A 27,362-nucleotide genomic window follows, 5' to 3' on the forward strand; every position below is an offset into this window, starting at 1 on the left:
CCTTCTGAAACATTAATCACATTTCTACCAAAACTCATGAAATCAGTTATTTCTGCTTTTAACAAGAAAAATGAAACCAATCTGATGTCAATTACAGATTACACTGTAAATTAGAATCCAATTAAAGTTGTCAGTAATTAAAGTTTTACAAGCATTACAAAGTCAAAAACATGTCTTTCATGTAACCATAAAAATAACAATGCTTTATACTGTATCTACATAGTGAGAAGCATTTCCTCCTGGCCCTGGAACAGAGTATGTTCCTCCAGAAGCAAAGATCCCTGGGACAGATGGCTGTTACTTCACACAACCAGGGTCTGGATTTGGGTCCAAATCATTACCTGGCCGCCTTATCTTGTAACCTAATCTGACATCTTTCTACAAAAAAAAAAAAAAAAAATTACAACCCTTTTCTTGAGAAAAATGTGAGTCACGCAACAACTCCGTACTTTCAAAGGAAACTTTCGTTTGAAAACGATCGCCATTGTTATTTTCATGGATTTTACCGAAATTAGGGCTACGCATCTGCCACAAAGTGTCCAAAACTCTCATTTGCTCTCTGAAAGCATCCGACCGAACTCTGACTCTGGGGTCCTCACCAGACTGGCCATCCAACAGAAAAATCCAAGGGAAAGCCCCCCGACAGGAACTAGCCTGAACTTTGTATTTCCCTTCCAGGGCTGGAAATACTCGAGTCCGGAAAGTCCCCTGGCAGACGCGTGTCTGCGGCCCTACGATCCGGCCTAAGGTGTGAATCTGAACGGGGAGGCGAGGCCGCAGCTCCGTGGCCCCGAGGGCCGGGGAAGGGGCCGCCGGCGAGGGGCGCATCCACCCGCGGCCGAACCACCGCGTCGCCGGCCGCAGCCGAGCTTCGCGCTCACCCTGGAAGGTGGCACTACAGAGCCTCCGAGGAGACGCGGGCACTTCATTGAGGACTCGGTGAGAGTGAATCGAGGAGCCGGCGTTCGTGCAGCTGCCACAGCCTCCGGTGGGGGGCGGGGGACCCTCAGCCCCACTCAGGGCTCTAGGATGGGGGGGCAGTGCTGGGAAAGTGCAATGGGGGAAGTACCGGGGCAGCACGGCAGGCAGCCGACAGTGGCCTGGCCCGAGGCACAGAGGAAGTGGGCCAGACTCAAGAGGTCTGGAGCAGCGGGGAAGTGAAGAGAACAGGACCGGGACACGCCACACCACAGGACTGAGGAATTCGAGGCTGAAGGAAAGGGTGGAGGCGGCGAGACCCAGCGAGGGGGCGGGGCTGCGAGATAAGCAGGGGCGGGGCCTAGGGGGAAAGGGAGCGAGCCCCGCCGAGGAGAATAAAGGGGCGGGGCCGGGAGGGGAGAAGCCGGACGGGGGGTAGGTGGGGGCGGGGGGAGTAAGAACCGGGAGGGTAGCGGGGCGAAGCGCCGGGTACCGCGGAGAAGAGGCCGCCGAGCCAGAGAGGATGGGGAGGTGGGGAGAAGCGAGGGGCGGGGCCGAGAGCGAGGGGCGGGGCCGGGAGGGAGAGCGAGGAGGCAGGTGAGGGGAGAGCGGGGAAAGCGAGGGGGAGGAAGGGGGCTGAGCGGCGGGGGGCGGGGCCACGAGGGGGGCGAGAGGGGAGAGCCCGCGGCCGGGTGGGGGCCGCGAGCAGGGAGGCGACGGGGCAGGTGGGGGGGGCAGGAGGGGAGCGGGAGGGCCGCGGTGGGGGGGGAAGGTGGGGGGTGAGGAGCGAGGGGGCGGGGCCGGCAGCCGCGAGGGGGCGGGGCCGGGAGCGCGGAGCGAGGGGCACTCGCCGAGGGGGGTGACGAGGTCCTGGGACAACGGCCGGCGTGGGGGAGGGCCACTCCACCGGGGCGCTCTGCGGGGAATTCCGGGGCTGCTGGGGGGCCGTGCGGGGCGCCAGCGGGCGCCGGTGGGGTGTGCGGGGGGAGGCGGGTGGGCCTCCCGCCGGCCGTACCTGTCAGACGGATCTTAATGCTGGAGCCGTTCCTGCGCGTCCCGGGGTTCGACATCTCCCGCCAACGATCGGGCAGCCGCGGATCCAGCGCCGCCGCCCCCCGGCCCGGCCCGGCCCGGCCCCGCCGCCGCCGCCTCAAGGTTACGGCTCCGGGCTGGGCGCCGGGGTCCGAGCCGGGACACAAACTCCGCGGCCCAGGCGTCCGGGCGGCGGGAGGATGGTCGAGCCGGGGGATCGGCGCTCGACCCGGCGCCCCCGACCCTCGCCCGCTCCCAGCCGAGCCCAGTCCAGAGCCGCCGCTGCCTCCGCCGCCGCCGCCACCGCCACCACCACCTCCTCCTCCTCCTCCTCAGAGCCGGACGCCCGCCGCCCTCGCCGCTTCCGCCGCCGCCGCCGCCGCCTCCCGGAGCCGCGCGCGCTCCCGCCGCCGTGCCGGCCCGGCCCTGCGCGTGCCCGCGCCGTGCGCCCCCGCGCCTGCGTGCGTGCGCGCACCCGAGAGCACGCCGGGGCGGGGCGGGGCTACGTCGCAGGCCTGGCTAGGGGCGCGCGGGGTCTGGAACCAGTGGCGGGGCCTGCCCACGTCCTCCCCCCGGGAGCCGGGCGAAGGAGCTCGGGGCCTGGGAGCGGAGCTCGCCCTGGAGACCGGGGGAAGGCGAAGCTAGGGTGCGGGGCCACATGTGGGCCCTCGAACCGCCACCCTCAGTCTTCGCCACATTGTCCAAGGGAACAGGTTTGCAGATGCGGACCGAATTGATTTTCCGGGTGTTTCTCCAGCCTCCGGGGCGCCCGCCCCCCCCCCACATAGATATTGGAAGGAGGATTACGTGAACCCGTAGCCTGTTAGGACACACCAAGCACCTTGCACAAATAGGTACCACTTTTTCTTTCTTTTTTTTTTTTTGAGTAGAGCTTTCAGAGAATGCAGTTTCAATGGAGAGACTTCTCAAAGACACAAAAGTCCCCTACGTGTGTTCTGTGCAAGTAGTGCGCTCTGTTGACCCGTTACACTTGCCAGAATCGCTGGAAGTGCCATATATGGACAAGGTAAACAAGATGGGAGAGAGGGATAAAGTTGAGTAGATGTTTGTTATGATCCAATCTGCATACAATCCAAACCAACAAAGGCAGCTTTACGGCCTTGGTTTCCCCGCCTTCTGCTAACACATCCCTCCCAGGATTGCAGAGTTGAACTAAAAACTAACATTTTCCCTCCTCCCAGAGTTGCAGGGTAGAGCTAAGAGCTCATTAGGCTTTCTCCAGCAAACAAACTCCTCTCTTTGTTAACCTGTAATGGAGAGGAAATAACTGTTACTAAAGAAGAAAAGCTGGGCTTGTTTACCAAAGTTGTTTTTGACCAACTACCTAATTCTTGGAAAGCCTTTATTTGGTTTGTATCTTAAGGAGCCAAGCTCCGAGCCCTTGAGCCACCCGCTTCAGTCAGACTTTCCTGGGGTCACAACCTTCTAAATAGATCCCTCTAGGGCCCCTAGACATGCCTTACCCCCTTGCCCCGCCTCAGGCTGAACCCAGTGGAAGCTGAGTGTCTCTAGACTGGATTCAGAGCTGCCTTGCTGCCTCTTGAGCTTCAGTCATTCAGTCAAATCAAAAGACATGCCCTTGGGTGGCTCATTCAGTTGGGCATCTGGATCTTGATTTTTGGCTCCGGTCATGATCTCAGGGTTGTGAGATCGAGCCTGGTGTCAGGCTCTACACTGGGCATGGAACCTGCTTGAGATCCTGTCTCTCCCTCTGCTCCTCCCCTGGTCTCTCTCTCTCTATCTCGCTCTCTCTCCCTCAAATAAATGTATCTTTAAAAAGAAAATGGGCCAGACCATTTCTTTGGCCCCTTAAAGCTCAGACTTTGAATAATTCTAGTGAAGTATCCAAGAATACAAGCTATGTTTAAGCAACAGAGCAGTAGACCCAGAATCGAGCTGTTACTCTGTAGGCAATTGTCACTAAGAGTGAGTCCCTAGGGTCCAAATAGATCCATTTAGAGTCTCTAACCCCTGCCCCCAAGTGACCGTCATTATTCTTTCAATCCACCTAGTATCTCTTCTCTTCATTTCCGTATTCAAGAAGTCCCTTCTCCCAACCAGACTAAACCTCTCTCTGCTTGCCTGAATGCTGGCCCCTGTTCTGATCCCTAGCTATTCCCAATCTAAAATACTTCCATTTCTTAACCTCATTGTTTTCTTACCTGCCTAGATGTCTGGATTGTTTCCTCAACACATGAGACAGGAGGTCACTTCTGGAGGTCACTGAAAGGCATTTTGTTTACTCATGAACAAGTCATTGCCGCTTTCATTTAACCAAATAACACCTAACGGTGTCTTTCAACATGGCCTACCCAAGGAGGACCTTCCTAATGGAAGCTAACGTTTTATCCGTAAGCAAACTCCAGCCACCACTATGTGGCCCAGGGACAAGGACTAAATAAGTCACAGCTATAGCATTTCAGAGGCTCATGGACCGGATGAAACAGACACAGAAAGTGCTGACAAGGACACAGTGATGAAAGTGTGTACTAATGGCTAGAACATAAATTACAGGACCGTTCTGCCTGGGAGGAGAAGGATGGGAAAACCACAGAAGAGTCATGGAAGACCTCAATCCAGAATGTAAACGCAGTGTTCAAAGTTGTTGGACAAGGGCATTATAGGCAGAGGGAAGGGCTTGTGCAGAAGGATGAAAATGAATGTTTTTTCCAGCACAGATTTCAGCATAAGTGCAGTAACATAACTGTTGGATCTTCTTTTTTTTTTTTTTTTTTTTTTTTTTACTGTTGGATCTTCTATCTGCACACCTGACCCTATTTAAAAGTTGACAAAGATGAGGGGCGCCTGGGTGGCTCAGTCAGTTAAGCATCTGACTCTTGATTTCGACTCAGGCCCTGATCTTAGGATCCGGCTCTGTGCTCAGCGAGGAGTCTGCTTGAACTTCTCTCTCCCTCCCTCTGTCCCTTCCCCAGCCCTGTGTGCACACACACTCACTCTCTTGAATAACTAAATCTTTTAAAAAATTGATAAAGATGATAAAAGCGGGATTCCTCGGTGGCTCAGCAGTTTAGTGCCTGCCTTCAGCTCAGGGCATGATCCTGGAGTCCCAGGATTGAGTCCTGCATCAGGCTCCCTGTAAGGAGCCTGCTTCTCCCTCTGCCTATGTCTCTGCCTCCCTCTCTCTCTCTGTGTGTCTCTCATGAATAAATAAATAAAATCTTTAAAAAAATTATAAAAGGTATTGGCCTACATAAAATTTATCAGCCACAATTTTGTGCTAAACCTGTGGACCAGCCCTTATCCTGAACTGAAGGTACTTTGATATCCATTCATTATGTATCAAATTTGTCAAAAATACTATCTTCTAAAGATGTCTGGAACAAGTAGATGGGAAGTGTTTAACAATTCTGCTGAGACAGAGATGAAATTTGGTATCTTCAAGTGCCCTCTCTGCAGTGACTTTACAAAAAGTGCTGTTTTGGGGCAGCCCCAGTGGCACGGCGGTTTAGCGCCGCCTTCAGACCCGGGATCGAGTCCCACGTCAGGTTCCCTGCATGGAGCCTGCTTCTCTGCTTCTCCCTCTGCCTGTCTCTCTGCCTCTGTCTCTGTCGTGAATAAATTTTTTTTTAAATCTTAAAAAAAAAAAGATTACAAAAAGTGCCGTTTTGACTTTGACCCTGCTTTCTATGTAGGATTTGGCAACTTATTTTATTTCTCCTAAATGTATCACTTTCCTTTGTCAGTGTTATTGGGCATTTGAAACACTTTCCAGTGAGGGTGGAAAAAATCTCTTTGGATCTAACCGCAGTAGTTCTTAACCTGTCTTTTGAGTCCCAAACCTCTTCAGGGAATCTGATGGAAACAATGGATCCTAAGCAGCCCCGGTGGCGCAGCGGTTAGCGCCGCCTGCAGCCCAGGGCGTGATCCTGGAGACCGGTGATCGAGTCCCACGTCGGGCTCTCTGTATGGTGCCTGCTTCTCCCTCTGCCTCTCTCTCTCTCTCTCTCTCTCTCTGTCTCTATGAATAAATAAATAAAATCTTAAAAAAAAAAGAAACAATGGAAACAATGGATCCTTTGCCCAGAAAAGTTAATATGTGCAAATATACACCAAATTTACATACAATTTCAATGGGTTCATTATCTCTGGAAACCAGTTTGAGGGTCCTGTAGAGTCCCATAGCCCTTAGATTAAAAACTCCTAATCTGAAGGAAATGATCAAGCAAATCATGCTAGGAACATCCCATATGTATGTGTCCAGGAGCCAATACAGCAGAAGCCCTTTCTGAAGGCAGTGAGTATGCATCCTGAAAAGAGGGCAGCTATGGCCCACAAATACCCACACTCTACTGGGCTCAACAACGTTACCAACTAGTGCCAGAGCAAGTTAGTTAAATTCACCAAGCCTCACTTTGCTCATCTGTACAATGGAGATAATAGTGCCTCTCACTATTGTGAGGTTTAAATTAGATGTAGATTTAGCAGTCTACTAGAGCAGGCCCTTGGTAAATGGTAGTTGTTATTAGTACATGTAAAATGCATGTACTAGTCTTTCCCCAAAACCTACGGTACTATTATCCTAGGGAAATTGGGGATGTTGTACAGAAGTGCCTGGCGGCTATACCAAATATCTCTTGGGAGTACACTGCTGTACCTGAGCTGGTGCCTCTGTGGCCAGTGGCTAGATCAGACTAGCCTTTAAGATCTTTCCTAGATCTAGGATCTGGGTCTCTTTTGCTTTTGCTTTTAAAAGCATTAAGTTTTTTAAACAATCAGATATACAAAGTTGTGATTAATTAGCACATTTCTTTATCCTTTTATGCCCAGAGGTTTTTAATTACACCCTAAGCTTAATATTACCAATATGCAAGTCTTTCCATGTTATTATCATTGGTAGGCTTTATCTTTGGCAGGATCTTTCTTTTTAAAGATTTTATTTATTTTTTTATTTGAGAGAGAGCACATGCACAAGCAGGGGAAGGGGCAAAGGGAGAGGAAGAGAGAGAATCTTAAGCAGACTCCATACTCAGCACAGAGCCCGCATGGGGCTCCATCTCACAACCCCGAGATCACAACCTGAGCCAAAATCAAGAGTTGGACACCCTGGTAGGATCTTTTGTTTTGTTTTGTTTTGTTTATTTATTCATGAGAGACACAGAGAGAGGCAGAGACATAGGCAGAGGGAGAAGCAGGCTTCCCACAGGGAGCCCCATGCGGGACTCGATCCTGGAGCCCATGAGCCAAAGGCAGACACTCAACCACTGAGCCACCCAGGAGTCCCAGATCTTTTTTCATTAAAATGTTTATTGACATCATTGTAGATTCACGTGCAGTTGTAAGAAATAATACAGAGAGATCCCTTGTGCACTGTGCCCACTTTCTCCAATAGTAACATTTTACAAAACTATAGTATAATACCACAACCAGGATATTGACATTGATACAACCCAATGATGTTCAGATTTTCCCAGTTTTACTTGGATGTATGTGTATTAAGTTCGACATATTTTTAACACCTATGTGGGTTCAAGTATCTACCGCACAAACTAGTGAACTGTTCCAACACCACACTTTCCTCATCCTCATGTTGTCCTTTTATACCCACACCCTTTGTCCCACCACCAACACCTGGCAACTACTATTCTATCATGCATTTCTAAAATGTGGCCAATTCAAAAATGTTACATAGATGGAATCATATACAATATAGTCTTTTAGAATGGGTTTTTCTCACTCAGCATATTTCCCCAGGAAATTCATCCAAATCATTACATGTTTGAATAGTTTGTTCCTTTTCATTACTGAGTAGTATTCCATGGTTTGGATATATCACTTTTTGTTTAACCATTGGAGGACCTGGGCTAACTCTAGTTTTCAGTTATTATAAATAAACAACTATGAACATTCATGTGCAGGCATTTATGTGAAGATAAGTTTTACTTTCTCTGGAATAAGAGCCCTAGAGTACAACTGCTGTGTCATATGGAATTCCATGTTTGGTGTTGTAAGAAACTGCCAAACTTTTTTCAAGTGGCTGTAGCATTTTACTTTTCTACTAGCAATGTTTCTCAGCATCCTTGCCACATTTGGTATTGTCACTGTTTTTCCTTTTGGCCATCCTAATAGGCATATAGCTGTATTTTATTGCTGTGGAATTATCTGAGATTTAGATTATTTCTTCAAATATATGCAACCAAGGGACAATTCTAGAAAAAATAATAATTCCAGGCACCTAAATGGCTCAATCAGTTAAGTGTCTGCCTTCAGCTCAGGTCATGATCTCCAGGTCCTGGGATCAAACCCTAGGATCAAACCCTGTATTGGGCTTCCTCCTCAGTGGAGAATCTGCTTCTCTATCTTCCTCTGCCCCTGCCCCCAATCCTGCTCCTACTCTCTCCCTCAAATAAATAAATAAAATCCTTAAAAAAATAAAGATCCTAGTTGAACCCCACAGTCTGTGTTCAGAAACAGCTAAGGTCATAGTGAAAATAAGAAAATGATTGAACTGCTATTATCCATTTAAAAATGTAGTTTTAAAAAATAAAAAAATAAAAATGTAGTTTTGTCTATAGAGTAGTTCTCACTTACATAAGAAGTGTTTTAAACAATTGACTATCCTATAAAAATAATTAAGACACTGGCTGAGAATATAATAAGCTCATTTTTGAAAATTCAGACATGACATTTTTATTTTAAATAAGCAAATGTGAGCCCAGGCTTCTGGTCTACTACTACTTTAGAATCTCACGATTTCTACTGGTCTAGAAAAATAAGATGAGGGACGCCTGGGTGGCTCAGTGGTTGAGCACTTGCCCTCAGTTCAGGGTGTGATCCTGGAGTCCCGGGATCAAGTCCCACATTGGGCTCCTTGCATGAGGCCTGCTTCTCTCTCTGACTGTGTCTCTGCCTCTCTCTATATATATATCTCTCTCATGAGTAAATAAATAAAATCTTTAAAAAAAAAGAAAAAGAAGATGAATATTCTCTAAGTTTGTTGTATCTCATCTGTAATTTATAAGCAACAATAACCAGGGAAATCAACAAACCAAAGAAAATCCCAAGTAAGACCCTGAATCATTGTTCATTGGCTTAAAAATGTTGCTAGTTTTTGGACAGGGTTAAAGGAAGCTCTCCATTATTCTAGGCCAATGGTTCTCAAAAGTATGGTCACTGAAGCAGCAGCATCACCAGGGGACTATTAGAAATGAAATTCTCAGACACCACCCCAGACCTACTGCATCTGAAACTCGGAAGGGCCCCAACAATTGATGGTTGAACAAACCCTCCAGGTGATTCTGATGCAGGCTTATGTTTGAGAGCCACTATGAAAGGTATATTGTTATTTTCCCTAGTGTCCTAACTCAAAGAATAGAGCAGTGATGTGCAAAACAAAAGTACTTTGGCCAGAATATTAAACTAACTATAAGAAACAAGCAAAAATGGGACGTACTAGAAGAGCTTCTGCAGGTCATAGAATTCTTGTTTGATTTTATGATAGAATACAGGCAGCAATCAACACATCTGAACAGCCAAGAAGCAGTTTTTTTCTTAATGAGGAATAGTATGTCCAGGACACCACCCTGCTCCCCTAGGGCTTAATGCCATCTGTCCATACATCTCAAGATTGTAAGCACCAAAGAGTTCCTGATTGGCTGAATCTAGACCCAGCCCCAACCCCTGGCTGCTGGCGGACAACGAACAGGAAAGATAAAGCCACTTCGACTTTTGTAGTGGGATCTAGGCCACTGCCTCCTGCCGAAACTACACATAGTAGGGCTTTTTCCCTAATAGGAAGAGAACTGAACAACCCCCACATGGCTGATGTCTGCCTCACAAAGCGATGGGGGATGGAGGGCAACAGACTTACATTTGCTATGATTTTATTAAACTGATGCCAATAATTTATAGTCCGGTTGTTTTAATCCCCAAGCACATACAGACTCTAATGTGAAGATAGAGGAAGCCTAACAAGAAGAAAGGCTGAAGGAATTCTGTAATTTAAACCATGCAGGAAAATTCATGAATCACACCACTCTTGTGCTAATTAGCAAGAAAAGACTTGTAGTAAGTGCCCATCTGTGACAAATATTAACCATGGTTTGTGCTGGCAAGGAGGTGACCCAATTCCCCAGTCCTACAGATGTGCTGAACCAGTAACCAAAGCATCGCTCTCTGCATTCTGCACAGCGTTTGCATCAAACTCATCTTTCTGCCGAGATCCGGCGAGGCTCTAATCTTACCCTGATTGTGCAAAAATAGAAACAAGTACAGATGAATGTGACAAAGATTCCCCTAGTACCAAGAAAGGGGCGGGAGCTGTGTACCTCATTATTTAAAGGCATTCATATAAACAAATTAAGTTAATTTGGGGTTCTGGTTTGTGTGAGGGAGGGATGCTTATATAATTATTAGGTTCCATTCCTGCTTAGTGAACATGATAAAGATTTTCAAGGATAGCTATTTCCAATCCACTTTCTTCAGTGCCTGCCCATAGCACTGTCCATGTGCTGAAAGCAGACCCTTTGTCCACCTATCCATCTCTCTAGACTGCATCAATCCTCTGTCTGCTCAGGATCCTCCTGGAGGGATGGGGGAGGGTGGGGCTTAAGCCACAGAGGAGCTTGATGATGCCCAGTTTTTCTTCCCAAGAACATGGTTTTGTCATTTGTATGCACCAATTTATTTTTTTTTAAGTTCACTTTTCCTCTTTATTGTACAGTATAATATAAGCAAACATTTATTAGGAAACTTCAGTGTGCCAAGCAATGGGCTAATGTGCAAGGAATTTTTTTTTTGCTATTAGAAACATTTTTGTTGTGAAATATAACACACGTATGGAAAAGTTAAACTCCTATGCAGTCACCAGGAGGTAAAGAAATAGAACATCTAAAGAAATAGAACATCACCAGACCATAAAAGACACCTGCATTCATCCTCCCAATCACAATCTTTCCCAGCCTCCTCCCCACGTAACCACTCTCCTCTTATTGTAATCATTTCTTTGCTTTTATTCATAGTTTTATCAATTAAGTATACGGTTCTCTTTTGCCTGTTTTTTAACTTTCTGTAAATGGAACCATACAATATATACTATTTTGTAGTACTGATTTTTTCCAACTCAACATTATGTTTTTGAGATTCATTCATATTATTGTGTTGTGGCTATAGTTCATTTATTTTTATTGTTTGCATAGTATTCTATTGCATGATTACAATTTATCCATTCATAGACATTTGAATGTTCCACTTTGGGGCTAATATACACATTATGTTAAACTGCATTTTGACTAATATGAGCATTATATTAAATTGCATTTTCTAAAAAAAAAAAATTGCATTTTCTGATTACTAATAGGGTATTACTTTGGCTATTCGGAATCCCTTTAGTGAAGTGCATATGCAATGTTTTCAGTTTCTTTGTCCATTTTTCTGTGGGATTTGCTGTTTTTCTTACTGAGTTATGGGCATTCATTATGTAGTTTGGATATGAGCTGTCAGGTCTTTTTCCAATTTTTTCATTGTGGCAAAATATACATAATGTAAAATTTACCATCCTAACCACCTTTAAATGTAAAGTCAGTGGTCTTTTTTTTTTATTTTTTATTTTATTTATTTATTTTTTTAAATAAAGATTTTATTTATTTATTCATGAGAAAGAGAGAGAGGCAGAGGGAGAAGTAGGCCCCATGCACTGGGAGCCCGATGTGGGATTCGATCCAGGGTCTCCAGGATCGCGCCCCAGGCCAAAGGCAGGCGCCAAACCGCTGCGCCACCCAGGGATCCCCCTTTTTTTTTTTTTAATGATTTTATCTATTTATGAGAGAGACAGAGAGAGGCAGAGACATAGGGAGAGAGAGAAGCAGGCTCCTTACAGGGAGCCTGATGCAGGACTCGATCCCAGGACCCTGGGATCATGACCTGAACAAAAGGCAGATGCTCAACCACTTAGCCACCCATGTGCCCCATAAAGTCAGTGGTCTTACATACATTTATAATGTTGTGCTTCACCACCATCACCCATCTCCAGAATTCATTTCATCATGTAAAACAAACTCTCTACCCATTTAACAACTCCCCATTGTCCCCTTCCCCCAGCCCCTGGCAATCACCATTCTGCTGTCTCTGTGAATTTGACTATTCTAGAGACCTCGTATGAGTGGAATCATATGATACTTGTCTTTTTGTGACTGGCCTGTTTCACTTAATATCCTTAAGATTCATCCACATTGTAGCAGGTTTCAGAATTTTCTCCCCTTTTAAGTCTGAATAATATTCCATTGCATGGAGAGACTACACTTTGCTTATTCATTCATCTGTCAATGGACATCTAGGTTGCTTCCATGTTTTAGCTGTTGTGAATAATGCCATTGTGAACATGGGTGTACAAATCTCTCTTCAAGACCCTGCTTTTGATTCCTTTTGGGTAGATCTCCAAAAGTGGAATTGCTGGATCATATGGTAACTCCGTTTTTATTTTTTGAGGAATCACCATACTGTTTTCCATCATGGCCACACCATTTCACGTTCCCACCAACATGGCACAAGAGTTCCAATTTCTCCACATCCTTGCCATCACGTGTGTTTTCCAGTTTTTGATAGTAGACATCCTCGTGGCTGTGAAGTGTTATCTCATCATGGTGTTGATACACATTTCTCTGATGAGTAATGACATTTATCATCTTTTCATGTGTGCATTGGCCATTTGTAGGTCTTTGGAAAAATGTCTATTCAAGCCTTTTGTTCATTATTGAATCAGGCTGTTAGGCAAAGAATTTTAAAAGGTCGGTACGGTATGGTCCCTATATTTTGTGGCCCACATCTGGTAGTGGAAAACATCACATAAACAAATAATATATAAATGAGGCAGAAGAGCCACACTGAAGGCTTCTGTTTCTGGTGGACATCAATGTGCTATTGGTGTCCATGGACAAGGGGAAGGGTTTGGCCACTTCTCCTGGATGCATGTGGAAGGAGACTTGCACGTGTCTTAAGCAGCAAGTTTCTAAAGAGTTTCAAAGATTACCAGTGATTCATTCAGGAGCATCACTAATTTAAATTTTATACTCAGGATATATGGTTGGTAACTTTATTTCTTATAAGGAAGCCCCCAAACCTTTGCTTTTTAAAAGACTCAAGCAGCTTTCTCAACAAGCCACATCTATTTCTGCTGTGAGTTTTCATCTTAGGTTGTCACTTAGAGGTATAATCAATTTAGACATTGCAGTTTGCTCAGCGAGCAGAGTCTGTGATGTCTTAACTAAGCACAGAACAGGACTGCCATGCCTCTCTGTAATAAGTGAGATTCCCTGGAATGAAGTGGGAATACAGTTTTATTCTAAGGAATTGCTGCAAAGGAGAAAACCTGTACTTACTACAGTTGCATTTGTGGATTATGGTTGGATTCTCAACTCGTTGATGAAAATGGAGAGTCTTGAATAGTGTTATCCCAAATAAACTAGATTGCATCTGAATGGAATATTTGGATGATAATGGGCTGGTTTCAGGAGAATACCCCCTTGGAAAAAAGGGTAGAGCTAAGTACCATTAGAGATGTTTCATGGAACCCATCAGCCAATGCATCCTTCCCCTAAAGGACTTTCTACACTCTGAATGCAATCCTTTGCAGAATAATTCCTATGTAAACGGGAGGGAGAAAGGGGGGTGTTGGGGGACTGGTGCTAACAATGAATGATTTAGACAGCTATGAATGTGCCAGTGTATTGGGGTAGCACTAGGTTTTTTCGACAAAGAGCTATTTTTCTTCTTATTGGGAAGAATTGGATTGCAGGTTCAAAAGAAAGAGTTGCCAACTTGACCTGTGGTCACTCAGGTTAGAACATTCCTGGGGTTTTGATAGAAGAGTACCTGTAATTAGGAAGCCAGATTTATGGCCACAGGCAAAGAGAAAGAAAGCCCGTGTCTACGGTATTCCAGGTTATTAGGGTAGTTATACTTTTTGGAAGTCCTTCTAGAAAAGTCTCATATAAATCACTTCCAAGCTTCCCACATCTGCACCTGTGTCTTCTTCACCTTCCCATCTGTGATGGTGGAGGGTCCAAAAAAAAAAAAAAAATTACTTTCAAGCTTCCTTTGGATTCTGATATCTTGGTGACCCAAACATTACCTTCTCTCCCTTTCCTCAAGACTAGAGACATGTCACAAACTAACAATCACCAGTTGCCTTTCCATTAATTGCACAGAGAACTAAGAACCCAAGGCATGTAAGAACCGGGATAAACCCAGAGCAATTAATTTCCTAGCAATCCCCACATTAGGGATACAACAGGAGTGGATTTGGGATCAGCAGAGTGGTCTTAACTACTCCTGTGTTTTCTGGCCATGTGATCATGGGTGATTCCCTTACATCTCTGAGCTTCAATTTCTTCCTTTCATGTTGTTTTTTATAAGAATTACTGGTATGAAAGATGTTACCTGTGAGAAAACTTTGTAAAAGTGTCATTTAAATAATTGTTCTTAATCTAAGGATGTTTGTATCTAAACCTTCCAGAGAAGACTTTCCTTCATAAATTTACTCAACTGAATGTGTAGGTAGTAACCAGAACTTTAATAAAAGTTCCCGTAAGTTTTAATAATTGTTAAATGTTATGATTCTCCCACTTCCCCTACCCCCACCAAAAGAAAAAAAAAAACTTTAAAAGTTTTCTAAACAATCACATTTCTCAAAGACAAGCAAACCAGAGATGTAGAATCTTTTCCCATTTATGATTCATCCAAACCGAGTTAAAGGGTGTTTACTTTAGAGAAAAGAAACTCACACACTGAAACGCCTTTTTATTACTGGTAACTCCCAAGTCATTTATCAGACTTTCATTGTGTGGAGTTATGCTTCAGGAATTTAGGACTCAAATTCATATTCATGCAATACACCATGAGATTACACAATTTTAATGTCTTCGAGGTTTTCTATTTTTAATTATTATTCAAACACTAGCAATGACAGAATTGGGACTCCCCCTCTCTTCTAGTCAGAGGTTAGCAATTTAGTAACATCTCCCAGAATGTTTTTTTCTATACATATATTACCAGATATATAATATTCTAAAAAATAATAATATATATACACTGGTATTTCTTGATTTAATGTAACACATTATGTGGCTCCCTATTGTGGAAGATAAGGAATTCCATCCTCCTATTTTGGTACTTTCTTTGTATTGTTGCTTCTTCTATTTGTACTTTAAAAGTTTTTTGAGGGATCCCTGGGTGGCGCAGCGGTTTGGCGCCTGCCTTTGGGCCAGGGCGTGATCCTGGAGACCCGGGATCGAATCCCACGTCGGGCTCCCGGTGCATGGAGCCTGCTTCTCCCTCTGCCTGTGTCTCTGTGTCTGTCTCTCTCTGTGACTATCATAAAATTTTTAAAAATTAAGAAAAAATAAAAAAATAAAAGTTTTTTGAGCTCATGTTTACTCTCCATCAGCCCATAACTCATGATCCTCTCCATGTTAGATGAAGATATCAATACTCCTACCTTCTCTTTTACTTGTCCTCTATACTCCCACCTTCATATTTATCAGCTGAACCCTGACAATGTCAAGGAGGACAACATTCACATTCTTTTCTGCAAGCAGAGTTGACTTTCCTGTTTTGTCTGCTGGTTCCCTGAGTTGGTTGTTGCAGAATCAAAATTAAAATCCTACCACATTTTGGTTTGTTTCCTGTTTAGCCATGAGTTTCTTACATAATTTTTTACCTGTTATTTCTAATTGCCTTACTTTCTTCTTATTGATGGAAGAGATTTAGGTTTTCTTCATCACGTCATTAACATGACCTGGCTTCTTAGTCATTCTGTTACTCAGGTCTATCTCATTCCTCTTGTTGAAAACATTCTATCTGGAGCTGCCTTGCTGTTCTAATAAGGAACAAATAGCTTTCCAGCTTCACTGTACAACTGTTATCCTGGGATTACTTTTCAATGGACTTCTGAGTTGGTTCTGTTATTTCTTGTATCTTATGTTTTTCTTTTTGGTGATGGTGGAGGGTGGAGTGAGTTGTTTTCATTCTTTTTTGATGGTGTACATTCTCAAGCAGCTTACCTAGAAAGTATTTAGAATGTATAACCCTCCTGAATTTATATCTGAAAATACCATTGTGCCTTATATGACTATAGAATTCTCAGTTGTAATTTTCCCTCAGAATTTTCAAGGTTTTGTTCCATTATATTCTACCATTCAGTGTCCCCAGAGAGAAATCTGATGTTAGTCTTATTTGCTCTTCTGTACATAACATTGTTTCTCTCTGGAAATTTTTTGGATCTTCTATTTATTCTTGGTGTTCTGAAATTTCACAACATTGAATGTAGATTATCATCTTTTTCTCATTTATTTATCTTGGCATTCCAAGTGAGTCCTTCAATTCTGTTTTTTTTTTTTTTAAGATTTGAGAGAGAATACATAAGAGAAATCATGAGCAAGAGGGGAGGAGTAGAGGGAGGAACAGACTCCCCATTGAGGAGGGAGTCCAATGCAGGACTCAATCCCAGGACTCTGGGATCATGACCTGAGCTGAAGGCAGAGGATTAAATGACTGAGCCACCCAGGCACCCGAGATTCCTTCAATTGATAAGTTTTCTTTTATTATTTCTTTGATAATGTCCTTCCCTGTGTTTTCTCATTCAATTTTTTAATTTTTAAATTTTTTTTGGAACTCCAGCTATTCATATGGCAGGCTCCTGAATTAATTCTCTCTCATTTTTCTCTCTCAACTTTTTCATCTCCATTTCTTTCTGGTCTATAGCCTGAAATCTTTCCTTACATTCATCTTCAACCCTTCCCTTGAATTTTGTCCTGATAATTATTTAATCTGAGGTGGTTCCTGTTCCATAGAATCTTCTGGTTTAATGCCTGCAGTCCTATTTTCTCAAACCTGTTAAAAATATAGTAATTTACCTAGCTTCTCTATATTTGTTTCTCCTGGGGACATTTGTTTCATTCACCTTGGCCTTTATCTTTTATCATGCTGGTTTTCTTCTTGTGCCTGATCATGCATACTTAAGAATGGGAGTCTAGGTTAATTTTTCTGGACAGTTGGTTCATATTTCTTGTATACACACATCTATGTGTTCCCATTAGGATGCTCCCATGAATAGATTAGCTGACTGGGTGCTCTATGGAGATAAAAGATTTCTTAACTAGATGGGTAAGAAGAAATGCATTCTGATTCTTGACCTTCTGTGCATGACTTGTTTTTACTCTGGAAATTTGTAGGATTTTTTTTACTAGAGTTTTGAAATTTTACAATGACATGCTTTCACATAGGTTAATTTTTTTTTTTTTTTATTTTATTTTTTTATTGGTGTTCAATTTACTAACATACAGAATAACACCCAGTGCCCGTCACCCATTCACTCCCACCACATAGGTTAATTTTAATCCATTTTTCTGAGCTACTCCCTTGAACCTTTAAATTTGGAAATGTTTACTTCTGCTGTGGAAAATACTCTTAAATTATTTCTCTGATAATTTTCTAGCCTTTGTTTTTTCCATTCTCTACTTCTGGAATCCCTCTATTCAGATTTTGGATCTCCTAGACATCAAGATTAATATAACTTATATTTTCTATACTTTTATCTGTGTCACTTTGCTCTACTGTATGGGAGATTTCCTCAACTTCATCTTCCAACCCTACTGTTGAGTTGTTCATTTCTACTATCATTTTAATTTCCCAGAGTCCTTTTTGATCTTCAATTTTTTAAATATTTTTTTTTAATTTTTATTTATTTGTGATAGTCACAGAGAGAGAGAGTGAGAATGAGGCAGAGACACAGGCAGAGGGAGAAGCAGGCTCCATGCACCGGGAGCCTGACGTGGGATTCGATCCCGGGTCTCCAGGATCGCGCCCTGGGCCAAAGGCAGGCGCCAAACCGCTGCGCCACCCAGGGATCCCTGATCTTCAATTTTTTAAAATAGCACCTTATTTTTACTTCATGGAAGCAATAGTTTATCCCTTGAGTATACTAGGATTTTTTTGTTGTTAATTTTTTTTCCTTTGCATGGCTTTTCTTTCAAATCCCTACCAGCACTATTTGTTTTTGTCTACATTATGTCAGAAAGCTTCCTCAAATATCTGGTGGTTTTTTTACCTATTTATTTAAGTGAGGTACTAAAAAGCTGATCAGAAGTAGCAGGATCCTGGGGTAACCTAGCTGGGTTGTTTCCTTGTGGAAGTCACAATGTCAGTGTCTTTAGGTCTTTCCCCTTGGGAAGGTAAAATTTCCCAGAGAAAAATCTTCTAGGCTCCTGTGTAGAAGATATACACCTACATTCCATTTACCCAGTGGCGTGTGGGGTAAGTGGGGGCTCATTATTCCCTAAGCAATTTACTTAATCCCCCTGCATTCAGCATGAATCTGTTTTTAACCTTGCCCAATGTATTCTAATACAGAGACCTTTTTTATCCAATTCAAGAAACAAATTTCCAGTTTACTACCAGGGTATGGAAGGGTCAGATGATCAGCTTTGTGGAGTAAAAGGATATAATGGCTTTTAAAAAATTAAAAAAAAAAATTTTTTAATTTTTGGGAAATTCCTATGTTCACAGGGAAAAAACCAGAATAGTGTAATACCCATCCCCCATGGTCCTATCACTGGCCCCACTAGCCATTATCACATTGCTGGTTCTACCCTATATAGCTCTACCTCTTTCACTTCCCTTATCCCATGTTACTTTGAAACAAATTTCAAACATCATTCCATCTGTAATTGTTCAGTATATACCTCTGAAGATAAGGACTTTTTAATAAACATAACCTTAACAGGATTGTTCAACCTAAGAGAATTAACGCTTCTTTAATATCAAACCTCCATTCAATGTTCAAGTTTCCAGTTGTCTTACGTGTGATTCATAACCTTGGATGTTAAGTGTATCAAAAATGACATCAATGTCTAATGAAAGAAAGTGGAGCTCATAGGTTATCTTATTTTTTATGTTTGTTAACAATTGGAATAGAACTAATAATCCACACATTCTGGCTGGTCAATAGTCTTTTAAGTCTGTAAGTTTCCCTCGTGTAATTTTTTGTTTTTTTTTTCAGTTTTTTTTAAAGATTTGTTTATTTATTCATGAGAGACACACAAAAAGAGAGAGAGGGGCAGAGACACAGGCAAAGGGAGAAGCAGGCTCCATGCAGGGAGCCCGACATGGGACTCAGTCCCGGGTCTCCAGGATCATGCCCTGGGCGGAAGGCAGTGCTAAACCTCTGAGCCACCCAGGCTGCCCCCCTCGTGCAATTTTTCCATTGGAATTTATTTATGGAATGATCTTGCAGAGTTTCTTACAGTCTGGATTTTGCTGATTGCATCTCTGAGGTGTAGTTTAACATTTTTCTCTGTCTTCTGTATTTCCTGTAGGTTGGTAGTTGATCTAGAAGTTTAATTGCTTCTGTTGTTCTATGTTTGAGTTCATTGATTCTTTCCTTTCTGCTCCATTCTGGTGTTGAGTCCATCTAATAAACTTTTTTTTAATTAATGAGAGACACAGAGAGAGAGGCAGAGACATAGGCAGAGGGAGAAGCAGGCTCCCTGCAGGGAGGCGGATGTGAGAATTGATCCCAAGGCTCATGAATCACACCCTGAGCCAAAGGCAGACACTCAACTGCTGAGCCACCTAGGTCTCCCCATCTAGTAAACTATTAATTTCATTATATTTTTTAGTTCTAAAATTTCCATTTGGTTCTTTATCTTTTCTTTCTCTAAGACTTCACTGACCCTAGGCTATCATCTTAATGGTGTCTTTTAAAACGTGAACACATGGTAGAGTGGCAGAGTAGGGTAGTCAGCCTCCAAGGTAGCTCCCAATAATCCCTCTCTCCTATGCTTCACGTTTTTTTTTTGTTTTGTTTTTTTTTTTAAGATTTTATGTATTCATGAGAGAGAGAGAGAGAGAGAGAGAGAGAGAGAGAAGCAGAGACCCAGGCAGAGGGAGAAGCAGGCTCCATGCAGGGAGCCCGACGTGGGACTCAATTCCGGGTCTCCAAGATCACACCCTGGCCGGAAGGCGGCGCTAAACCGCTGAGCCACCCAGGCTGCCCTACTCTTCACATTCATGTGTAGCCCCTCCCACATTCTACCAGGGTTAGTCTGTATAACTAATAGAATATGGTGGATACGATAGTATATCACTTCTGAGTTAAATTATAAAGCCTTGGGATCCCTGAGTGGCGCAGCGGTTTGGCGCCTGCCTTTGGCCCAGGGCGTGATCCTGGAGACCCAGGATCGAATCCCCACATCGGGCTCCCGGTGCATGGAGCCTGCTTCTCCCTATGCCTGTGTCTCTGCCTCTCTCTCTCTCTCTCTTTGTGTGACTATCATAAATAAAATAAAATTAAATTAAATTAAAATTAAAAAAAAAATAAATTATAAAGCCTTGTGGCTTCTGTCTTTTAAGCATTTCTTTCCCATGCACACACTCTTAGATCACTTACTCTGGGAGAATCTAGCTATCCTATGGTCAGGAGATTCAGGTAGTCTATGGAGAGGCCCTTGTGATACAGAACTGAAGTCTCCAGCCAACAGCCGTGGACAAACTGAAGCCCACTACCTACCACGTAAGTGAATTTTGAAGCACATCCTTTCCTAGTTAAGCCTTCAGATGAAAATGCGGTTCTAGCAGAAGCTTGAATACAATCTCATGAGACTTTGAGCCAGAACTACCAGCCAAGCTGTCTCCAGATCCTTGACCCACAAAAAATGCGTGCAGTAATAAGGTTTCTTTTTAAGCTATTAAATTTTAGGGAAATTCGTTATATAGTAGATAACTGGTACATCAGGGTTTGTTGTATTGAGTCTCTGCTCTGCCACTTACTAAAAAATGCAGGACATGTTGAATAACCTTATGAGCTCCACTTCCTTTCATTGGAGATTGATAACCATTTTTGCCACACTTAACTTTTCAAGGTTATGAATCACACATAAGAAAATATATGAAAACATTATATAATTATTAATTTATCAAACCCAACCTCCCTATATTGCAGATGAAAACTGAAAGCCCAAAGGAATGAAAAGAATTGACAGATGAAGCATTAAGTATATAAATTATAGAACTTGTCTAGGCTTCAGCTATTTAGAACAAGAGCCAGGACCAAAACCAAAGCCCACAACTCTAGGTCTGGCTATTTTTGCTACTATGCCTAAAATATCATGTGCTATTATCATTAAACATGGTCACTCCATGTTTCAGGAAAATAGACAGCAGGTAAATTATGGATTGTAGGATAGACAGGAGAATGCATTTCTTCTATAGTACATGACAAAATTGAAGTAAATGCCAGAGTCAGTTGTTCCAATTCAGCTTTTACATCCTACAGCTGACATAGGGCCAGTTATTATTCCTTCCTTCTTTCTGTTGCTCTGCCAGTCATCCCAACACACTGAGTCCAAGCACATGGGCACCCAGCCAGAAGGTGACTAACACCAACTCTTTGCACCTAAGCCATGTAGGATAGGCAGATAGTTCCTTTAAAAAACAAAAAAACAAAAAACAATCCTCACTGGACAAATTGGTATCAGTATTCCTAAACTACAAATGCTCCTTTGTTATGCAATTTTATTTAAAAAAAATAAATTGACTTGGAGGGGAGAAAAGAGGCTAATAAGTATTTTGAGCCAACAAGGTCAGACCATTTGAGCAAGAATGACTAACCTTAACAGGATTTCAAACTTTTTCCCTCAGGGTATTTTTGTAAACCACCTCACCTTCTACCTTCCCCTCAACTTCAGTCTTCTAATAGAGACCAACCAATGGTGGCATTTTAAAATGTTGAAAAAGAATCAGATCTTAGTCAGATAAAAGAAAAAAAAAGGTATATGTGGACTCAAACTAGAAGGGAAAACACAAACATAAAAATAGTGGTGTTGATGGGGCACCTGGCTGGCTCAGTCCTCATGAGACTCAGGGGTCATGAGTTTAAACTTCACATGGGGCATTGATTACTTAAAAATAATCAATCCAGAATAGTTGTGATGGAATGGTAGAATCATTTTTCCCGTTCTTAGTTTTGTTTTTAATTTTAAGAAATATACAAATAATACCTAATAATTATTATATATACTATATGGTAATATATACAATTTGTTACATTCTTTTACTTGTGCTTTTAACTTAAAGTTCAAACTTTATACAATGAGATCTTTTGGATTTAAATAATAACTAGTTACAGTTTAATTTTTCACCCCATGTATATCAGTTAAGATTCTTTAGCTGCAAGCAACAGAAAGTAATTCTGGTTATTTAAACAAAAAGGGAATCTGTTGTAAGAGCATAGGAGAAGAGGGGCACCTTGGTGTCTCAGTCAACTGAGTGAGTGGCTCTAGATTTCCACTCATGTTGTGATATAAGGGTGGTGGGATTGAGCCCTACATCAGGCTCTGCACTCAGCCCAGAGTCTGCTTGTCCTTCTCCCTCTCCTCCTCCCATTGCTCACTATCTAATAAATAAATGGATGAATATTTTTTAATAAGGAGTATGGGAGAGCAGACAGGACCAAAGGGAGGACTTGGAGAAGCAGGAAGAGGGTAACCACTGAGAGCATCCTCTCCACTGAGCATGAAGTCCTGCCACTGGAGTAAATGAACACTTGCCCACTATTTGTTTCTTCTATGCTCAATTCCTGGGTCTAAGATTCAAAGTCCTTGTAGGGTGGGATTCTGCTTGGTCAGAGATGTACCAAGCTAGGATGTCCTGAGCTAATGAACGAAAGAGGGAATTGAAAAGGAGTTTCCTGGGTCCCCTCCATTTCCATGTAGGAGAGCAAAACACTGAGGATCCCATCCCACCAACAGCTCTCAGCAGCAAGCATAGTCACCCCAAAAGTTGATGAGGATAGTTATCAGAAGATCTAATGTCCACTAAGTTGTAGATTTGTCCTCCCCACTAAATGAGATGTTTGTGAGAACATGAATAGTTTTCCAGCAGTATTTTAGATGGACTCCCATACATCTTTCTTCTTCAGTTATCAAGTACCAATGAAGACCTGCTTTGGGCATGACATTTTGGTGTGATGCTTCAGAGCCACAATAGAACTTGATCCATCTCTACACTCAAATAATGCAGATCAAGTCCAATCCTCCTTAAAGTGTATCCCACATCCATCATAACACTGCCTACTATTGTGTTCCTAGGTCCTTCCCATCCTACCCTTATTCTCCTCTTGATCATTGTCCACACAGCTTTCCCTGAAGAATGTTCTGTATTAACAGGTGTTCCATGACAATGAAAAGGAAATGGTAAAGAAATAGAAGAATTACTGGTTAAACCTAGCCTACAAGTGGAAATTTGTCTAGATAGCTATAAGACTATTCTATTGTTTTCAGTGTCTTCCTTTAAGATCCTTAAAGGTAATCACTAAACTATATATTCTTAGAAGATGAATTCCACATGACTTTTAAATGCAAGTGGTTTAACAGCATTTTTGATAGATGGAGGTGAATGTGTTGAAAATTTTATTAACATCTAGTTTAAAAAGCTTTATACCCATGCCAAGCCAATTCATAGAAGGTTCTCAAAGAAGTTACCCATTAGGGTTTGGTCCTTTGTTTAGAAGTCGTGGGGCCTTGGTGTTTTTTTGTTAAGCGGTTTAAGAATTCATTATCTTGGTCCAGGGCTGGTAATATTGCACCACTTTCTTCTCCCTTCAGGGAAGAAGAGACACTATTATACCTGCAGGCTCTCAGCACATTACTGCCACACAGTTGACTCCTTAACATCTTCTGTGGATTAGCAATTTGCTCTAAATTTGCCTCATCTCCCTCAGAGGAAAGAAGCATTGAAATATCTCTCAGGTTGGAACTTAAATGCAGTTTATGTGTGTGGTAAAACATACATACCATAAAATTCACCGTCTTTAACCATTTGTTTGGTAGCATTAAGTATATTCACATTGCTGTGTACCCTCTCCCATTCATCTCCAGAACTTTGTCATTTCAAACTGAAGCTCTGTACCTATTAAACACTAACTATCTATTTCCTTCTCTACTGCAGCTCCTGGCACACATTTTTTAAAATAAATATTTATTAATTTGAGACAGAGAGAGAGAATGAGAACATGAGCAGAGGGACAGGCAGAGAGAGAGAGAGAGGAGGAGAGCCAGAAGCCTGATGTGGGGCTCGATCCCAAGACCCAGATATCATGACCTGAGCCAACGGCAGATGCTTAACCATCTGAGCTACCCAGGCGCCCTGGCACCCACTGTATGTCTACTGTATGTCTGTCTGAGTTTGACTCTTCTAGGTCCCTGATATAAGTGAAATCATACAGTATTTGTGCTCTTGTGTCTGGCTTATTTTTAAGTACAGTTTTGATACACAGAACAGTGCCCTTACAGCCAGTAAGGACACAGTGTATGTAGCTGTTACTTCTAAATCCAAAGTCTTAAAAAAAAAAAAATAAAAAAAAAATAAAAAAATAAATCCAAAGTCTTTAAGCCTGGAGCCCTTGGATGAGTCCTAGAGATCTGAACCTCCTTTAAGAGATGGGTTTCCTAATTCCTTAACCCAGAAAATGCTGATTACTATTCTGGGTCCTCTCTGCTTTGAGAGCATCCTCTTTGTCCCAAACCAGTATTGGTTCATCTAACTGAAGGCAGACATCAACCCAGTCATATTTGTTGTATGGCTCAAGATTTTGTGGATTCGAATTTGATGCCTAATGGAATGTCATTCACTATAAACCACCAGCCCCCTGGCCACTGAAGAACTTTGAGCTCATCTTCTTCATATGGAAAATATCTAATGCATATGCAACTCAAAACTACAGTGAGATACCACTTTGCACCCATTAGGATGACTATGATCAAACAGATAACAAGTATCGGCAAGGATGTTGAAAAATGAGAACCTTCATGCATTGCTGGGGAGAATGTAAAACAGTGCATTTCCTATGAATAACAGGATAGTGGTTCCTCAAAAATTAAAAATAGAATTACCCAACAATTCCACTTCTGTATAGACCCCCAAAAGAACTGAAAGCAGGAATTCGAACAGATATTTGTACTCCCATATTCATAGCAACATTATTCACAAGAGTCAGGATAGTCCAAATGAATATCTAAAATGGATGGATAAACAAAATGTAGTCTATCCACACAATGGAATATTACTCAGCCTAAAATATAAAGGAAATTCTGGCACCTGCAACAACATGGACGACCCTTGCAGGGATTCTGCTGAGTAAAACAAAACAGGCACAAAAGAACAAACACTGTAGAAGTCTACCTATACGATGTACTGAGATAATCAGATTCACAAAGAAAGTTAAATGGTGGTTGCCATGGGCTGTGGGGAGAGGAAAGATGGGAAACTAATGTTTAATGGGGACAGAGCTTCATTTTGCAAAGATGGGAAATTTCTAGAGATGATACTGGTGATGGCTACATAGCAATGTGAAGGTAGTCAGTGACCCTGAACCGTACACTCAAAAATGGTTAAAATGGTAAATTTTTATGTTGCATATTTTATTACAATAAAAAAATGTTTCGAAGGAGTGGCTAGTGCTGTCTGATCATTATTCCCTGCTCCTGCAGAAAAGTTAGAAGCCCTGTGTACAGTTTATCCCAAACCCCATATTCTGGAAAGAGACAAAATGCAGTAAGTAGCAAAATGTTTTGAAAACTAGACCTGCCTTAGTTGTTTGTGTTTCTCAAAAAAAAAAAAATCACTTCAGCATCATATCACCTCCCTTCCTCCATCCCTCCACATCAAAAGAGGCAAGCAGGGGAAAACAAAACCAAACCAAAACCAAAAACAAACAAACAAACAAAAAACAGAAAAAAAACAAAAAACAAACAAACAAACAAAAAAACAAAGTTCTAAACCAGAGGCAGGAAGACAAGCTTTTATGGGACTAGAATGGTTTCCAGGAGCCAGGGAGCTGTCACTCAGAGATAGACCATTCAACATGGATGGGGAGAAACTCAGAGCTAAGTCATGAAAGAAGCCCACCCGTCCATCTTGTCACCCACCTCACAGGAGCAGTATGGGCACCTGCCCAGTGAATCACCCGCTAAGGTGGCCTGCCAGGAGGTATGGGTACTCCTTTCCACTCTGAAATCACTTACCTCACAAAAATGGTTCTCGATAATGTTCAAAGCAGTCAGGGCAACCTGAGGATTCTCATGAAGTTGCAAAGCCTCAATTTTATCAATGCCACCAATTTCTTCTATCAGAAGACACAGATTTTCCTTCTCTGAAAGCTTCTCTGCTGCCTGTGGGTATATAAGAAAAAGTAAGACTGGACAAAAGCCCTTTGGAGGTAGAGCTTTACCACTGTGGAATCAGACCAAAGGCTCCCATTCCAGAATGGACAGCCACAGTTTTACTTTTCCCTAATTAAGATTGCAGGATCAGGGGTACCTGGGTGGCTCAGTCAGTTAAGCATCCAGCTCTGGATTTTGGCTCAGGGTTGTAAGATCAAGCCCTACATTGGTCTCCATGCTGGGCATGGAGTCTACTTGAGATTTCTCTCTCCCTCTCCCCCTCACCAACTCTCTTGTCTCTCTCTCTGTCTCAAAAGAAAAAAACAATCAGGATTTTCCTCCTCTTTTAGATGTTGATGTTTATAGTACACAGATTTATATTAATTGCACAAAATACAACTTTTGTCAAGTATACTGCCCTCCATAAATACATTGCTACTACTGTTTAATAGATATCCCCTTTCTAATTAATGGAAATTGTTTAAAATTTAAAGTTTAAAAGAGTTCAAGTAATGTTATTTAAATGTAGGTGTTCTGGCCATACCCCCTCTGGAAAGCTTTGAGAAGTAAGATGAAGGAGACCCTTAATAACATCATGGGAAATAACCAAATTCCCTGGAAACAAGTAACATGAGTGGATTTAATCCAATGCTGATCATTGGATTTATCATTTAGAGCTGTTTATTCATTCAAACATTTACATCTACTATGGGCAAGGCCTACAAAACCTTATGAAGATGTGATTTTAAGATTTTAAGATCATGTTATTGGGGCAGACAGGTAAATAATTGTTACAGTACAGAAAGCATAATATAGTAAATGATCAGTTGTTTAAGTTAAAGAAGATGTACATAAAAGGCTTGGAAAATAACACATGTTCTTGATAAAGAGTGCTGTGCCAGGGTCAACCATAGGATAATCACAGTATTCCCAAAGCAAAGAGGGGCAAAGACAAAGATTTGGTTTTTTTTTTGTTTTTTTTTTTTTTTTTAAAGACAAAAATTTGAAGGAATAAGTGTGGCTGGCATTTTAGGAGACAGGGGAGTAATTTAGCTCAACAGCCTATTTGGGAGAAGTGAAGAGAAATAAAGAAAAGGCTTTGGTGTCAGCTCCTGAAGGGCTCAGCTCTCTATTTTGTGTGCAATGATAAGAAAACCTCCTGTGGTTCAAGTTAAATATTATTTAGTCTACACTGTCTACCTGATGAGGGTTTGCACTGTA

General features: G+C 42.2%; 2 protein-coding genes across 3 annotated transcripts in view; both read right to left on the reverse strand.

The window, feature by feature from the left end:
• The window catches only part of SMURF1 (SMAD specific E3 ubiquitin protein ligase 1), a 112,918-nt gene extending 110,671 nt beyond the window's left edge, over positions 1–2,247 (reverse strand). The window contains exon 1 of one of the 2 annotated variants that reach the window (XM_077907814.1): positions 1,934–2,247. In XM_077907814.1, the coding sequence (XP_077763940.1) occupies positions 1,934–1,988 (55 nt within the window). In that variant the 5' untranslated portion in view covers positions 1,989–2,247. The remainder of the gene's footprint in view (positions 1–1,933) is intronic. The other variant, XM_077907813.1, reaches the window with a different exon arrangement.
• Positions 2,248–22,125: 19,878 nt separating this feature from the next.
• KPNA7 (karyopherin subunit alpha 7) overlaps positions 22,126–27,362 on the reverse strand; it is a 37,579-nt gene continuing 32,342 nt past the window's right edge. The window contains exons 10-11 of the mRNA XM_077907816.1: positions 26,004–26,150; positions 22,126–23,579 (exon numbers count right to left, since the gene is read on the reverse strand). Coding sequence (XP_077763942.1) covers positions 23,466–23,579; positions 26,004–26,150 — 261 coding nt within the window. The 3' untranslated portion in view covers positions 22,126–23,465. The remainder of the gene's footprint in view (positions 23,580–26,003; positions 26,151–27,362) is intronic.

This window comes from Canis aureus, chromosome 8 (assembly GCF_053574225.1).
Source record: "Canis aureus isolate CA01 chromosome 8, VMU_Caureus_v.1.0, whole genome shotgun sequence".
NCBI lineage: Eukaryota > Metazoa > Chordata > Mammalia > Carnivora > Canidae > Canis > Canis aureus.